Consider the following 17,646-nt stretch of genomic DNA (forward strand, 5'->3'; position numbering starts at 1 on the left):
TATTACTGAGAGCATTGTGAAATTGACATTCATAAGTCTTAAATAAGTCTAAGGTTGAAATACATGCCTGACATACTGCAGAACCATCTCTGGCCAGATGCTGGAGCTGGAACTCTACTATACGCCTAATCAGGTAACACAAACACGTGGCTCGGAGTAACTAGTTGATTGCATTTGAAATAAAATATATTCTAACAACAAAAATGGATTGCACTGTCTATATATGTATGACTTATCCTTTGTTATAAAATGTGTCTGTTTGCGATGTTACATGTGGGTCATTACCATTGTTTAGTCTTGGTGTTTGAGGAATACAAGTTAAAAACGAACTCTTTGATTGCACAACTCTTTAATGAAATCTACACTCTACAAAAAGTCGTTTTGGCATGCATAGAATAACTCAGTTAAGACAAACTTGAAATCACACAAATAAGATACAACAAAATCCAATCTCTCTCTCTCTCTCACACACACACACACACACACACACACACACACTCTCTCAAATAGTGAATTAAGGTCAAAAGACGCTCATCTGTTAACTGAACTCACAACATTTAAATACAGGACAAAACTACACAAAGTATGCTTACGGTAGGCTACTCCGCTGTGTTGACTCATAATTGCATCAGCACTAGCATTCATGCAAGACAATGTGCAAACAAGGGCAGTTCTTTATGGCAAATCTTTCTCAACATTTCAAAAAATATGTCCAGACATACAGTAGTGCATAGGTCCAATGTATACAATAAATAGCAAATGATTGATAGCAAAGATTTCCAGCATTTCCCAGTACATTGATATATAAAATAAAATCTTTGTGATAATCTAATATATCATAGGCTACTGTAAAACAGCCAGAGTCTTTTAAAGGGAAACTATACACACTCATCTCTCTACAGTTTACAAATATTAATAAATAGCTTAAAGAAACAGCAATGTTATTGCAATTTGATGCACCCTACTGTCAGGTGTGAGATGCCAGTAAATTATAGTACTGGATATTCTGATGCTTATTAGCTGAGCAGTTTGATCACACGCTCTTTTGAAAGGTTGCTCTCGGGGCGGTTTTTGCATCAGACCCCTCGCAGGCTTTTTATGGGGTAAAAAACCCTGTTACACAAATATATATCACAGTATTAGTGAGGCATCCTCTCATTCCCATTGTTGGCTTCTGGGCTTCATGAAAGCTGTCATGGAGGGTTATAGTGCAGCTCTTTCATTTGTAGTTTGAGGTCAGAGGTTATATTCCAGAAGTTCCTCTTGTGAGGCTGCTCCCATTTCCTCATAATCTTTCCTCTCCTCTTCACCTCCTCTATCCTCCTCTTCCTATGTCGGAGCACAGGACATCCAGTTTTTGATGTGGTTTGTCCACCTTTCCTCTAGCGAGACATCATTCGCACAAATTCTGAAGGAAGAAAGACCAGAAATTGGTTTAATTTAACACTGAAATACTCAATTTAACAACAGGTCCTATAAACTGTGTGTGCGTGTATATATATATTATATATATATATAAAAAAAAAAAAAAAAAACACATACTAGGGCTGGGACAAAAAAAATGATTAATCTCGATTAATAGATCGATTCTGAGATTTTCTGAATGCATTGCAATTCTCTCTTGAATCGATTCTGAGCTTAGTTTTTAACAGCAGATGGCGCTCTAGGCTAGTTTTTAACCACACACTCAAATGCTCACGAAGAAGAATGCTCATGCGTTCGCCTGAGTCAGAAAAAGTATTTGCACCAGTGTTTCCAGACGTACGATAATTATCGATAATTTTAACCTCTGTACGATGTACGATCAATAATGAATACCCATAATGTACGATAATTTCAGAATTTTGTGACACTTCAAATGATGGTCGTTGTAATCATAGGGCTTATACTCAGTTGCTGTGTTTGTGCTGCTGTTTAATAATCTTTTGAAATGTAGCAAACTGGCAGCTCCAGTAGTAATGAATATTTATGTTGAACTAGCATGTTCAAACCTTTTAAAAAGGAATTTATACCTGTATGATAATGCTGGACCCGTTCGGTTTGGAAAATGGATGATTGATTCAGCTGCGGGTGCCATCTCCTGGCGAGACGCGGGAATTCATTCAGCGTGCGACTCTCACAGTGCATTATGGGTATTCTCTAGCCGTTGAGCGTGCATCGGTTGTACACTCGTTATTGCGGTGCATTGTGGGATTGAATGAGTGCACTCAACATCGTCCACTATGGTTTCGGACACCACTACAAATGGCTGTCCCCTTAAATAGTGCCCTATTTAAGGGTATAGGGGGCGATTTCAGACACAGCCATTGATCTAGCTGTGGATCCTACGTCAACGTCCATCTCATCTCACGTTACGTTTTCTCGGCCAATCATCGTGGAGAACGACTCTCTCTCACGAGCACAAGTTAACGTTCCTGCCACGGTGCTAAGTTAGGTCAGTTGTTTCCGACTAAGGTACGCCTAGTTATTTATCTATTGTGGTAATTTGCAGGTCGTGTCAAAAAGTTGTTGGTCTAGATAAATAGCTGTATTCTGTACGTTTGACTCGTCAAGTCACATTTATTTATAAATCGCTCTTTACAATGCAGATTGTGTTAAAGTAGCTTTACAATGATAGAGGGAACATAATTTTGGCTGTACAGCAGCTCTAGAAGAAAACAGTGTGACTGTTCAGCTTAAATAAGTTCAGTACTGAGTCATTCCGTTTAAAAAAAATCATTAGTTATTAATTTAGTTAATTTATCTATACAGCAGCTCAGATCATAATATATAAAGAAAAGTCATGTACAATAATTTTCTTCCAAATACGATAATTTTGAGCTTCTGGTACGATACTTGAACTTTTCCAATCTGGCAACACTGATTTGCACCTCAGAATGCTTTTATGACGCAAGATCAATGTAAACGGCCCACTGCAAACACCCTTGTAATTCACTTCAACCTTTTCAAAATTTATGAATGATTAGTTTATAGAAGGTTCAAGTGGTGTGTGTAAGGAATTCGAAGCAAGCAGAGTACGGCTGTTTCTAAGCATGTAGAGCCATCTGCTGTTAAAAACTAAGCTCAGAATCGATTCAAAAGAGAATCACGAGATTATATATATATATATATATATATATATATATATATACACACACACACACACACATACATACATACAGTGCCCTCCACAATTATTGGCACCCTTAGTAAATATGAGCAAAGGCGGCTGTGAAAATAAATCTACATTGTTTATCCTTTTGATATTTCATTCAAAAAATTCACAAAGTTCTAACCTTTCATTGAAGTAAAACAATTGAAAGTGGGGGGGAAACTCACATTATGAAATAAATGTTTTTCTTCAATACATGTCAGCCACAATTATTGGCACCCCTAGAAATTCTTATAAGTAAAATATCTCTGAAGTATATTCCCATTCATATTTACATTTTTAGCATACCAGGGTGATCATGAATATGAAATTGTCCAGCCATGACTTCCTGTTCCACAGGAGTATAAACATGAGGAAACACAAAGGCCAAATTCTCATAATCATTTATTGCAATGAGAAAAACCAAAGAATATAGTTTTGATGTGCAGCAAAAGATTGAGCTTCACAAAATAGAAAATGGCTATAAGAAAAAAGCTAACGCATTGATAATCCCCATTTCCACCATCAGGGCAATAATTAAGAAGTTCCAATCAACTAAAGATGTTACAAATCTGCCTGGAAGAGGACGTGTGTCTAAATCGTCCTAATGCATGGAGGAGGAAAGTTTGAGTGGCCAAAGACTCTCCAAGGATCACAGCTGGAGAATTGCAGAGATTAGTTGAGTCTTGAGTCTCAGAAAGCCTAAAAAAAATGATCAAACAGTTGTTCGGGGGGGTTTCAAGAAAAATCCTCTGCTCTCATCCAGAAACAATCTCCAGCATATTCAGTTGTCAGACAAGACTGGAACTTCAAAAGGGACCGGCTTCTATGGTCAGATGAAACTAAAACAAGAGCTTTTTGGCAGCAAACCCACCAGATGGGTTTGGCGCACACATGGATAAAAAGTACCCCATGCCCACGGTTAAATATACTGCTGGATCTTTAATGTTGTGGGCCTATTTTTCTGCTGGAGGTCCTGGACATCTTGTCAGATACATGGTATCATGGATTCTATCAAATACCAACAGATAAAAAAAATCAAAACCTGACTGCTTCTGCTAGAAATCTTATAATGGGCCGTGATTGGATCTTCCATCAGGACAATGATCCAAAACAAACATCAAAACCAACACAAAAATGTGTCACTGAGCACAAAATGAAGCTTCTGCCATGGCCATCCCAGTCCCCTGACCTGAACCCTAAAGAAAATGAGTGGAGTGAACTGAAGAGAAGAAGCACCGACATGGAGCTGGGAATCTGAAGGATCTGGAGAGATTCTGCATGAAGGAATGGTCTCTGATTTAGGTGTTCTCCAAATTCATCAGGCATTACAGAAGACTTAGAGCGGTTATCTTGGGAAAAGGATGTAGCAATAATTGGGTGGCAATAATTGTGGCCAACGTGAACTACAGAAAAACATTTATTTCATAATGAGCTCCCCCCCCCCATTTTCAATTGTTTTACTTCAATGAAAAGTTAGAATTTTGTGAATTTTTTGAAAGAAAGAGCAAAAGGATAAACAATGAAGATTTATTTTCACAGCTGCCTTTGCTCATATTTACTAAGGGTGCCAATAATTGTAGAGGGCACTGTACACACACACACACACACACACACACAATTCAATTTGGGATAAAGGTTTTTAAAGAAATTAATACTTTTGTTGAGCAATGATACATTACACTGATCAAAAGTGACAGTAAAGATATTTACAATGATACAAAAGATTTCTATTTCGAATAAATGCTGTTATTAAACTTGATATGTCTATTTATTTTGCTGTCCAAACTGAGCATGATTATTATTATTATTAGTTGCCTTGTATTATTTTGACATTTGCCATTGTTTTCCCTTGCTGTCTGTGACCCAGTTTTGGCTCACAACCCATCATTTGGGAACCACTGCTCTATAAATTCTTGCTTTATAAAAATCCTTTGCACAAAAAAATAAACGTACTATTGACCTCGGATGAGTCAAAGTTAGCCTGAGCTCAAAATACAGCAAGAGGACGTTCAACTGTCACACCTCCGGACGTCAACTGGAATAACAGTGCTAGCTATTTTTGTCCTTCCCGTTTTCATGCTCTTTTTGCGCGTGGTTAATCTGAGAGGTGAAATAATCCCGTGGTTAAGAGATAATCTGGTTGACAGCTCTACTACTGTCACTTTACCGCCTTCACCATGATGAGATTCAATAGCAGCTAAACTGTGTGACACAGCGGCTCACAGCAAGAGGCACCAAAATATATAATAATAGATCCAAAAATAGGGATCATTTGTCTCAGTCGTTTTTTTGCATATTCTATATTTTGCGTTGCATTTTCCCCTGAAGTCTACTAATGTTAGGCAAGGTTTCTTCCATCTTCTCTCTGAAAGAAGTTTGGGCTGTGAACATTAGAGTACGTCTATGTATTTTTTATTTTAAAAGCACAAGGAAAATCTGTTTTCCCTCATGAAATGTCCCGTTTAAGTACTTTCAAAAGGTTGATTGCTACTTTAATAACTTTGAGAACAAAAAGATAATTAAATTTGGGATTAAACCCTGGCATTATCACTTAACATAATTAAATTTTACTGCAGATTCCAAAATATGGATGAGAGACACTGAGGAAACGTGAATCTAATATTTTTTGGATTATTGTGGACAGATAATTGCGATCTTTTTCTCCTGGGCCGCATAAACGGATTCACGCAGCAATATGCAGCAGTGAAATTAGCATTACTAATTAACAGTGCAAAATCAACACAAGGTTGCTCACCTTCAAAGTCGACGTGCCCGTCTCCGTTTAAATCGATGTCCCGCAGAATGTCCTCCAGATCTCTGTGACCCACCTGAAGGAAAGAGAATCAATAAAACGATGAAAGGAGAATTGGATGAGAGCTAAAAGCTTTCAGATGGTTCAGCATGGTAAATAACAGCACCTGCTGGCCCAGCAGTTTCTTCATGGCCTCTCTTAGTTCTGCTGTACTGATCTGACCGTCTCCGTTGGTGTCAAACTGAGAGAAGATAACAAAAGAAGAGTGTTTAGACGTTTAAATGTTCTTGAGCATGTTTGGATCCAAATTATGCTGCTCTGAATGGCAATTTTGAGCAATTACTATGTTTTACAAAGAAAGCAGGAAGTCTACACAGAAATGGTACATGTTTTTTGTTATTTGCTAACGTTATTTCTTCATTTACCCCTTATTTTTCAATTTTCTGCCATTTTCTTTGTGAGCTATTTTTATGCTGTGTGGCATCACCTGCCACCCTTCACATTATGGATGCACTATTAATTGAAATAAAATCGAAATCATCATTTGGCGTGCGATTATCAAATCGCAAAGGCTGCAATTTAATTAAATAAATATACAGTATGCGCTACATGTTTCAGTTTGAGGCGTGACACTGTGTTCTTAACACGCGAGCAGCTCATTATCCGCTGGTGTTTGCAACATGTTTCCCTGCGGTTTTCCATCAAAATAAAAGTTTGAAAATGAAGATAATAGCATTGTACAGCGAAGTATTACAATAGTAATATTTCTTATTTTGTTTTTTAGTAATTTTAATATGGTCTTTATTTAATTATTATTATTATTATTATTATTATTATTATTATTATTATTATTATTATTATTATTATTTCTAGCCACATTTTGGCCAAATTGTGCAGCCCATCAAGCAAGCACAGCAGACCTGGAATTTAAAAAAAACAAAAAAAAACCACACATTTTAAATAACAATCACAATTTTTATAAGCTTTTTATTATTTATTTTTACAGTTGTGATGAAAATAAAATAACTATTATCATATTATTTTTCTTAAATGCTTGATTTTTATTATGCAGTGAAATATTACAATAGTGATATTTATTATTTTGTTTTTATTTAGTAATTTTTATATTTTTATATAATAATAATAGTATATTAATAATAATTATAATCATAAATATAATAATAACAATAATTATTATTATTTATAGCCATACAGATATATAAATCACAACATTTTGGACAAAATTGTGCAGCCTTACAAACAAGCACAGCAAACCTGGGATTTGTTAAAAAATTGCATTTTAAATGACAATCACAATTTTTATCAGAAAAATCGCTATTTGATTCTTACAGTTGTAATGTAAAATTAAAATATTATTATATTATTTTCTTAAATGTTCAATTTTTTATTGTGCAGTGGAGTATTACAATAGTAATATTTCTTTGTTTGTTTTTATTTAGGAACTATATAATAATAACAATAAATGATGATGATAATAATAATATCTAATTATTATTATACAATGCTATAAATTAATAATAATAATAATAATAATAATAATAATAATTTTATTGGTCAATTGTGCAGCCCTACAAACAAGCACAGCAAACCTGGATTTAAAAAAAAAAAATTTTTACTGTTGTAATGTAAAATAAAATAATTATTATATTACTTTTCTTAAATACTTCACTGCACATTTTATTGTGCAGTGAAACAATTTCATTTTTATTTAGTAATTTTTATATAACTAATACTAATAATAATAATAATAATAATAATAATAATAATAATAATTATTATTATTATTATTATTATCATTATTTTATAGCCATACTATATAATGTATATAATCACAAAATTCTGGCCCTATACAAACAAGCACAGCAAAGCTGGAATGTTTTTAAAATTGCATTTTAAATCACAATCACAATTTTTATAAGAAAAAAAACAAAAAAAAACAAATCACAATTTGATCATTTCCCCAAATCGTGATTCCTACCTCACTCACCTCTTTGAAAGCGTCTCTCAATTCCTTTACTCCGATCATATCTGCCGTCTCAGCCAGAAGTTTGGGGCCCATCAACTCCACAAAGTCCTCAAAATCCACATGTCCCCCGACTATAAGACAGAGAATGTTACAAAACTTAGTGAGCTTCCTATAGGGAGCATCAAAAAGAGACCTTCATGTTGAACAGAACTTGTTGATTTGTCGTTGCTTACGGTTCATGTTGATCTGCTGGCTCAGTTCGATGAGCTCCATCTCAGTGGGCATGTATCCCATGGTTCTCATGCAGTTCCCCAGGTCTTTGCAGCCAATGAAGCCGTCTTTGTCTTTATCAAACTCTTTGAAGGCTTCTCGTAGCTCTGTGAAGATGGAAACCAGGTCAGGAAAAAAAAAAAAAAAAAAAAAAAAAAAAAAGAGGACAGTTGAGAGGGAGTCGGAGATGATGAAAAAAAGAATATTTTATAATACATTTATGCTTCCCTCATGCACTCTGCTTTGAAAACAATTTGGAAGACAAAGCACTTACAACACAGCACAACAATGCGTCTACGATTGACCAAAACACTTGTAACTAAATACTCCATTGCAAACCCTTTTTACTCAAAATGAAGTAAAAGCTCTTCAAATTAAAATGAAAGAATTGACACATTATATTGGAGTATGCTGTGAAATTTCATAGTGAGAATTTGAAAAAGCCAAAAATTATATGCATGTGATCAAAACACTTAATATTCTTACTTAATAACACTTAATAACTGACTCTAGTTCAGTTTAGTTTAGTATCATACAATCAACCTAATAACGGCATGTTTACTATGAATGGCTTCTATTTAAAATGCATTCGCAGGGAACAGAGGGTGAGATAATCTTTGTCTTATTAAAAGGCTTTATGAAAGACGCTTATGAAATTAAAGGTTTGAATGTTGAATATTCAAAAACTAGATTTGCATTTCAAGTGTTTTCAAGGCAGCAAAAGAATAGTTTTAGCTAATCCCATGTTTTATAGATGCACGTCCTTTTTACTAGTGTAAAAAGTACACACACACACACACAGACACAATTTATTCCTGTGATATCAAAGCCAGATTTTCAGCATCATTATAGTCTTCAGTGTCACATGATCCTTCAGAAATCATTCTAATATGCTGATTTGCTGCTCAAGAAACATTTCTGATTATTATCAATGTTAAAAACAGCCTAATAAAATGCTGCTTAATATTTTTGTGGAAACATGATACATTTTCCAGGATTCCTTAATAAATAGAAAGTTCAAAAGAACAGCATTTATTTGAAATAGAAATCTTTTGGAGAATTATATGTATTTGTGTCTTTACTGTATCTTTTCTGTACCAATTTAATGGATCCTTGCTGAATAACAGTATAAATTTATTTAAAAGAAAATCTCACTGAACACAAACTTTATATATTTCTACTGTATATATACAGCAGTGAGCTAGAACTTACCATCCATTTCCTCTGGTCTCAGCTCTCTGTTCTGCAACAAAATAAACAAAGTAATCAACAACAATCCACTTAAATGTGTGCAGTTTTGTTCCACTGATGCCAGAAGTCAGCTGTATCCTCCTCCCACTCTGAAGAATACAGTCATTTAATTCAACGCACCATTTCCTGCTACAGAGAGAAACTTATTACAGCATTAGGATCACAATGGCACATGTAAACTAATACACCCAACCTTTTCATGGGTTTCCCCCCCCGTCTCTAACGGAATTAATGTCTGGATTTTAAATTCGATCTTCCCATTTGGATTAAGTCATTTGAAACAGCACACAAAAACTCAGGATTGATCTCTCATAATCAGCTCAAGCAGTTAGTTTCTTTGATCCCAGCATTCCCTGTTCCACACATCTCCTCGAACACAAGCACACACAGGGCTCACCTCCAAACACTTTCTGAGCTCCTGCAGAAGAACTCAATCACGTGACCCTGACCCGAGACCCCTGCGGAGGCTAACGAACGCAGATCCCTGCAGCTCATACATAAACCCCAAGCACGTAGTGCTGCTTCTTTATGACTGTCTGCAAACTGTATTGCAAAACTGTATCAGTGTGTACCATATTTTGCACATGTATATTCAAAAACTATGTATATTAATATAGTTCATAACTATATATATATATATATATATATATGTGTGTATGTGTGTGAATATATGGACACATTATAGGTAACCACTCTGATGGGTTCAGTTCAGTGAAGAAATTGTCATACTGATTCAAACCAGTAACTCGTCTATTCATTAAAAGAACCTATGAAAGCTTGTTTCCAACATGAAATAAAAATAAGGTAAAGGTAATTGCGACTTTCTCACAATTCTGACTTTTTTTCCTCGCAATTGCGAGTTTATATCTCGCAATTCTGACTTTATAAGATGCAATTGCGAGTTTATATCATGCAATTCTGACTTTATAACTCGCAATTGTGTTTAAATCTCACAATTCTGAGAAAAAAGTCAGAATTGCGAGTTATAAAGTCAGAATTGCATGATGTAAACTCAAAATCGCATCTTATAAAGTCAAAATTGCGAGATATAAACTCGCATTTTTGACTTTTTTTCTCAGAATTGTGTTTATATCTCACATTTCTGACTTTATAACATGCAATAGTGTTTAAATCTCACAATTCTGAGAAAAAAGGTCAGAATTGTAAGATAAAAAGTCGCAATTACCTTTTTTATTTAGTGGTGGAAACAAGCTTCCAAAGAACTGGCTCATAAGAATCATTTGTTTGGAAATCAGACACTGGTAGCACTGAATGTTTTTGTAAATTCAGTAAAATGAACCGGCTCCTATTCACTCTTTCGGGAATCAAGACATATTTGGTTGCGCTATATATGTTTTAAATCCACTGAAAAGAACCGGCTCATGAGAGTCACTTGTTCAGGAATCAGATTTGTCGTGCTGTATGTTTTTGATCCATTAAAAGAACTGGCTCATAAGAATCACTTGTTTGAAAATCAGACACAGTAAAAAAGAACCGGCTCCTATTCACTCTTTCGGGAATCACAAAAATTTGGTTGCGCTATATGTTTTTGATTCATTGAAAAGGGCCGGCTCATAAGAGTCACTTTTGTGTGAATCAGATTAGTCACGCTATATGTTTTTGATTCATTAAAAGAACAGTCTCATAAGAGTCATTCATTCGGCAATCACACTACATTGGTCATGCTGTGTGTTTTTGATTCATTAAAAAGAGTCATAAGAGTCATTCATCCGTGAATCAGACTGCAATGTTCTGGGTTGTACATAGGCTACTCTGTGTTTGCTTATGTCTGCATCCTGCAAAGACAAATCAATAGAGACGTTTCTTGTCATTTTGCAGTACACAGTCATCACATTCAGTATAGGCTGTGATATTGTATCATATTCAGTACATACTTTGAACTCGGGTAAAATATGATTTCTTTTGCTGTATTGCTGAAGATTCAACAGCAGGGAAACACTGCTGTATTTATAAGGTGCTTAATCCCCATCATTTTAAACACTTTTTGCCTTCATTAGTCCATTTTAACTACAAATATTCCATGTAATCTCTCATTGAGCTCATAAAAGCTGTTTACATAAATAATTACACAATAACTGGCAAAATGCTGTTTAAAAATATAGCATGTCACACCACAGGAAAAGGGATGTCAAATACCCATTTGCAGATGATCTCTGTATTTTGACTAGAGATTACCATTTTTATGGAGTACAGATTACATTTCCGAAATATTTTTGATTTATTTCATGATCTCTGGAATGCTTGATTCTGGTAATTCAACTAAACTGTATATACAAAATTTGTCAATTTGTATATACATTTAAACTAATATTTAATGTGTATTATTTTTTATCTATTTGATAGCGTAAAGTCAGCCAGTAGATATTGCAAAATAAACTCTTTCAGGATAATGTAACTATTTTGTGATGATGACTATACTTAATCCCTTATATAAAATTCAATGCATATAGTGTGTTTTTCTGAAGTCTGAAATTTGAGAAGATAAGTCAGAACTTGTTTTGCATTATCATATGTGTGTGTAGATGTGCATGTCCAGACTTACGTACAGCCTTCCGGCTCTCAGCGAAGCCCTTGCGGAGGAAGATGCAGGCGGGCCCCAGCACATTGTGCATGTATGTTGAGTTCTGAGCCAAGGCCGCGAGGGCCTCTCCAGATGTCACCCCTTCCTCACATGACTGCACTGCTTTGTAGCTGCGCTTCCGGTCCTGAGTGCAGCCATCATGTCCCAACAGCCCCGGACAAGTAAGTGAAAAGGAAACGTGGTGTAAAGACACAATTAGAAACTACACGGTTCTCTGTCCGACACAATGGATGGACGGGTCAGTCAGTCAATTCAGTCAGCCGTCAGGTCAAGTGATTGGTTGAAAATTAATTAAAACTGTTTTAGTATCTTTCTGTGAGCTGAGAATTTGCACTTAATGTGATTTACCCAACTGGAGCAGCATTTTTGCATTCAGGTTCTCCTGGGAAGTTCCTATTTATGAGATCAAGGTCCTATTTATGAGATTTTAGTTGCAATAAAATTGATTTTCTTGACAGCATCATATTTCTCTCTAATCGTTGTCTTATGTATTTCAGCATTCTTGTGCTGCTACAGAGGATGATGGGAAATGTAGTTTAGTCACACAAATCCGTCTCTTAAATGTGCTAATTGGGTATTTTCTGGCAAGCTTTACTGCTATTTTTCATCGACAGTGCACAAAATGCATAAACTAAACTGCAAACTAAATCATGGCCATACCCGCCTCTGTATTATTTTTCCAGAGCTATATATAAGTGAAGCTGTGAAATAACTGTCCGATATTAACTTTACTTTAATGCTGCAAGGATATTGCACAACAGCAAGATAACAGACTTTCTCATGAGCTGTCTCAGTGATCTAATAGCGCTCTCCAATGCCAAAATGTTTGAGATGACCAATCAAATCAAAGTAGGTGGGCTTTACTGTTCACAGAGGCTGCTATAGCATGAATTACAGAGCGACAATTCAGTTGAGAATTCAGCTAAATGAAACATTTAATATGTGAAAGTTGTTTTGCGATAGGAATGTTAAACAACTGACAGAATTGATCAGCTATGCAAATAAACTTTGTCTTATTTTGACACGTTCAACTGAATGTTTACATAATGTAATTGTCAATGAGGTGTTTTCAGCATATTAGGCATTAGATTAATAATGAATGTTCACATATTGTGAATGTTAGTTACCTAGCTTTCCTGGTATTTTTTAGTAAATTCACTTGTCTAAGAAAATTATTCATAAAACATACATATAACCTAATTTGTATCCTCCTTACCTTTTCTAATTTGCACGATATGTAAACACTTTATCGGATGGAAAACTGAATTCTGCACATGTACGATGATGTAGAAAAGGTATAATGACGTATGACACATGGCACAAACTGTTGTTGTTGAATATAGGCCCTGTTTACACCTGGTATTAATATTTTTTTTTTAGTTGATCCGATCACAAGTGGACAACGTTAAATACAGGTGTAAACGGGGTCTAAAACATTTCCAGCTTGTCCAATTTTAGCCTCTTCCAGAGGTAGTCGAAAAACACATTCGCTGGAAACCGGATTGCTTTCGTAGTGTAGGAGCTCATGTGGTCGAATGCTTTCGAACAGCCACTTACGACCGCCTACTGACCTAATACGTTATCATTGTGGGACGTGTTGTCGGGAAGCGTGCTGGTCAGATGGCATTTAAGTTTTGCTGGGCTGAAGCAGAAAGTTTATTTTGAAACACAAAAAAGAAGCAATAAATCATGGTTGGCCATCTAGTGAGACCAGGTGCCTCATCTCGGTGTGGGCAGAAGATGTAGTCGAAAGAAAACTAAGTCAACTTGTTCCGAAACATCTTTGTTTGCTAACAACAAAAGAAACAGAACTCTGACGTAATATTAGTACGCATCGACATTTAACCCTCCCACTGGTGTTTTGACAAAAACAGAGGGACCTGCCCATAAACCCTCCACTTGAAGTAATAAGGACGGAAGCGGTCGACAGAGGACAAATGAGACAGATTAAAACACAGGAATGTGTCTCCCTTGTCTACTTGATAGGGCCCTAGTGTCATAAATGTTTGTCGGGTCATTCTAAAATTGTCCTTGCACCCATCATCTGTGAAGTGGTGTAGGACAAAGTTGTCCCACCAGTCCTTGCTTCAGACTCATCCACAGACACCTTGTTTTGGGTGGGGAAATGTCATTTTCACTGCTTGATAAATATAAGCAGCATGGCACAAAGCTTCATGTGCTCGTCGTCTCCTAATTAGGACCCGAACAAGAAGCAATGAAAGGATGATGCTTAGTATGCGCCAACAGCGGGAAACTCTGTATTTGTGCAGTGTGCGCATGTCAAAAAAATCAATTCCGATTTGAAGCTTGTGATATATAAACGCGCACATCAACCCAATCATTTAATTTAGCGTTCATGTAAACACTATGTTCGGATTCATCAATCGGAATGATTTCATTCAAAAACAAAAGAGTGTCCATGTAAATGTAGCAAATGAGTTAAAGTTCCTATATTAAAGTGCAAGAATTCAGTAAATTATCTTTTTCTTTTCTTTTTTTATCAGACAATTGAATTTTTATATATATATATATATATATATATATATATATATATATATATATATATATATATATATATATATATATATATATATATATATATATATATATACAGGTGCTGGTCATATAATTAGAATATCATCAAAAAGTTGATTTATTTCACTAATTCCATTCAAAAAGTGAAACTTGTATATTATATTCATTCATTACACACAGACTGATATATTTCAAATGTTTATTTCTTTTAATTTTGATGATTATAACTGACAACTAAGGAAAATCCCAAATTCAGTATCTCAGAAAATTAGAATATTGTGAAAAGGTTCAATATTGAAGACACCTGGTGCCACACTCTAATCAGCTAATTAACTTAAAACACCTGCAAAGGCCTTTAAATGGTCTCTCAGTCTAGTTCTGTAGGCTACACAATCATGGGGAAGACTGCTGACTTGACAGTTGTCCAAAAGACGACCATTGACACCTTGCACAAGGAGGGCAAGACACAAAAGGTCATTGCAAAAGAGGCTGGCTGTTCACAGAGCTCTGTGTCCAAGCACATTAATAGAGAGGCGAAGGGAAGGAAAAGATGTGGTAGAAAAAAGTGTACAAGCAATAGGGATAACCGCACCCTGGAGAGGATTGTGAAACAAAACCCATTCAAAAATGTGGGGGAGATTCACAAAGAGTGGACTGCAGCTGGAGTCAGTGCTTCAAGAACCACTACGCACAGACGTATGCAAGACATGGGTTTCAGTTGTTGCATTCCTTGTGTCAAGCCACTTTTGAACAACAGACAGCGTCAGAAGCGTCTCGCCTGTGCTAAAGACAAAAAGGACTGGACTGCTGCTGAGTGGTCCAAAGTTATGTTCTCTGATGAAAGTAAATTTTGCATTTCCTTTGGAAATCAGGGTCCCAGAGTCTGGAGAAAGAGAGGAGAGGCACACAATCCACGTTGCTTGAGGTCCAGTGTAAAGTTTCCACAGTCAGTGATGGTTTGGGGTGCCATGTCATCTGCTGGTGTTGGTCCACTGTGTTTTCTGAGGTCCAAGGTCAACGCAGCCGTATACCAGGAAGTTTTAGAGCACTTCATGCTTCCTGCTGCTGACCAACTTTATGGAGATGCAGATTTCATTTTCCAACAGGACTTGGCACCTGCACACAGTGCCAAAGCTACCAGTACCTGGTTTAAGGACCATGGTATCCCTGTTCTTAATTGGCCAGCAAACTCGCCTGACCTTAACCCCATAGAAAATCTATGGGGTATTGTGAAGAGGAAGATGAGATATGCCAGACCCAACAATGCAGAAGAGCTGAAGGCCACTATCAGAGCAACCTGGGCTCATTATAACACCTGAGCAGTGCCACAGACTGATCGACTCCATGCCACGCCGCATTGCTGCAGTAATTCAGGCAAAAGGAGCCCCAACTAAGTATTGAGTGCTGTACATGCTCATACTTTTCATGTTCATACTTTTCAGTTGGCCAAGATTTCTAAAAATCCTTTCTTTGTATTGGTCTTAAATAATATTCTAATTTTCTGAGATACTGAATTTGGGATTTTCCTTAGTTGTCAGTTATAATCATCAAAATTAAAACAAATAAACATATGAAATATATCAGTCTGTGTGTAATGAATGAATATAATATACAAGTTTCACTTTTTGAATGGAATTAGTGAAATAAATCAACTTTTTGATGATATTCTAATTATATGACCAGCACCTGTATATATATACACAGTTGGCAGAAGCCAGAGATATAGGGTAGTAATATCCCACATCCGAGTTTGCATGAAATGTACCATTAGGGATATGGTTGTTTGACAGGAATGTTGTTCCAAGACCAACAAAGGCTGTTGATCCAGGAACATGTCCTACTTGGGTAAATCACATTGTTCCAGACTTTGCCCTCTATTCTCTCTTCCCTCTCAGCAACTGACAGAACCTTTAAGATCAGATATCGTTCAAACTGAATAATTCATCCACTTTCATCCTCGCGGCACACTGCCACAATGCCATGCCATTTGATTGCTGCCATAAAAACAAATGATCACACTAAGCTTAAGACATTTTAAAAGCAAATTAAGTGGTTATGGGCTTGTTCTCATAAATGAAACTCACTGATCATGATTGTTAGGATCATTGAAGGGTGAAGATGTGGGCTAACCAACGTCATTAAATGAGAGTAGATCCTCAAATAACCTAGTATGTTTTGAGAACGTAAAACTGCTCATGTTTAGCGGAGGGCTAATCAGGATAAGAATGAAACCAGTCAGCCAGCACATTATAATGACCAATTAGCAGACAGGCAGAGGAGGTGAAAAGCACGTGGATTATAACTCACAAACACACAAAGAGCATCTCCCCAATTACTGACAGACCCACGGGTTAATCAAAGAGAAGACCGACGTCATCTAACAGCTAAACAGAGTGCTTATCGTGAAACAGCTACTGAAATGTTCTGAAACCATATATGTTTGCATTTATAGTGATCAATTATTTAATTATCACTCAAATTATTTAATCATTAGCTAGTACTTTAGCGTATGACCTTCGAGTCAACATGAATCAAGTTCCTGGTCTTATTGTGCACACATTATTCCAAAGAAAAAAAAAACTGTCCTAAATAGTATTCATATGTACAGTGTGTCCCAAATCGCAGTGTGTTGAAATGAGTGTTCTGAAAGTACCTGGATGGTCTACCATTTCTGGTGGAAATTCAAAGTGCAGATCCATGTACGCTCTAATGGCTAATATTGCCCACAACCCATTGTGCTTTTTTGAGGAGGATTTGGTTCAGAACTACAAACACAAATAAAAAGTGTTCAAAAACTACAAACATGGCAGATGTGCGAGGCTGCCGGTTAAGCAGGTTTAGGTAAAGGGGTTTGAGTGATTAATAATTTAACCTGATGGAAAAATATTTAATTCATCTGCAACAACACTATGAACTTCTATAAAGATATGTTTGCCCATTAACTTTTAAATGCATCATTATGCAAAAAACATGAGGAGAGTTTTCCGCATGAAAGACCCACGACTGGCAGACCAACTACTTCTTTCCTCTCCAATATAGTTGAAAAAATTGTTGAATAGTGTAAATTAAATTATCTGAAGTGCGGATGTTAACTGTGACAAGATGACTGACAGGCC

The 17,646-nt window shown here is 36.0% G+C and overlaps 1 protein-coding gene across 12 annotated transcripts in view; it reads right to left on the reverse strand.

The window, feature by feature from the left end:
• Positions 1-332: 332 nt before the first annotated feature.
• cabp1b (calcium binding protein 1b) overlaps positions 333-17,646 on the reverse strand; it is a 39,032-nt gene continuing 21,718 nt past the window's right edge. For 3 of the 12 annotated variants that reach the window (XM_051910463.1, XM_051910462.1, XM_051910464.1), the window contains 7 exons: positions 11,957-12,119; positions 9,355-9,385; positions 8,106-8,249; positions 7,894-8,003; positions 6,052-6,126; positions 5,889-5,961; positions 3,361-4,482 (listed from right to left, as the gene is read on the reverse strand). In XM_051910463.1, coding sequence (XP_051766423.1) covers positions 4,226-4,482; positions 5,889-5,961; positions 6,052-6,126; positions 7,894-8,003; positions 8,106-8,249; positions 9,355-9,385; positions 11,957-12,019 — 753 coding nt within the window. In that variant the 5' untranslated portion in view covers positions 12,020-12,119 and the 3' untranslated portion in view covers positions 3,361-4,225. Of the gene's footprint in view, positions 1,409-3,357; positions 4,483-5,888; positions 5,962-6,051; positions 6,127-7,893; positions 8,004-8,105; positions 8,250-9,354; positions 9,386-11,956; positions 14,492-17,646 lie in introns of those variants that run through there. The other 9 variants (XM_051910458.1, XM_051910467.1, XM_051910465.1 and 6 more) reach the window with 7 other exon arrangements.

Source organism: Ctenopharyngodon idella, chromosome 10 (assembly GCF_019924925.1).
Source record: "Ctenopharyngodon idella isolate HZGC_01 chromosome 10, HZGC01, whole genome shotgun sequence".
Taxonomy (NCBI): domain Eukaryota; kingdom Metazoa; phylum Chordata; class Actinopteri; order Cypriniformes; family Xenocyprididae; genus Ctenopharyngodon; species Ctenopharyngodon idella.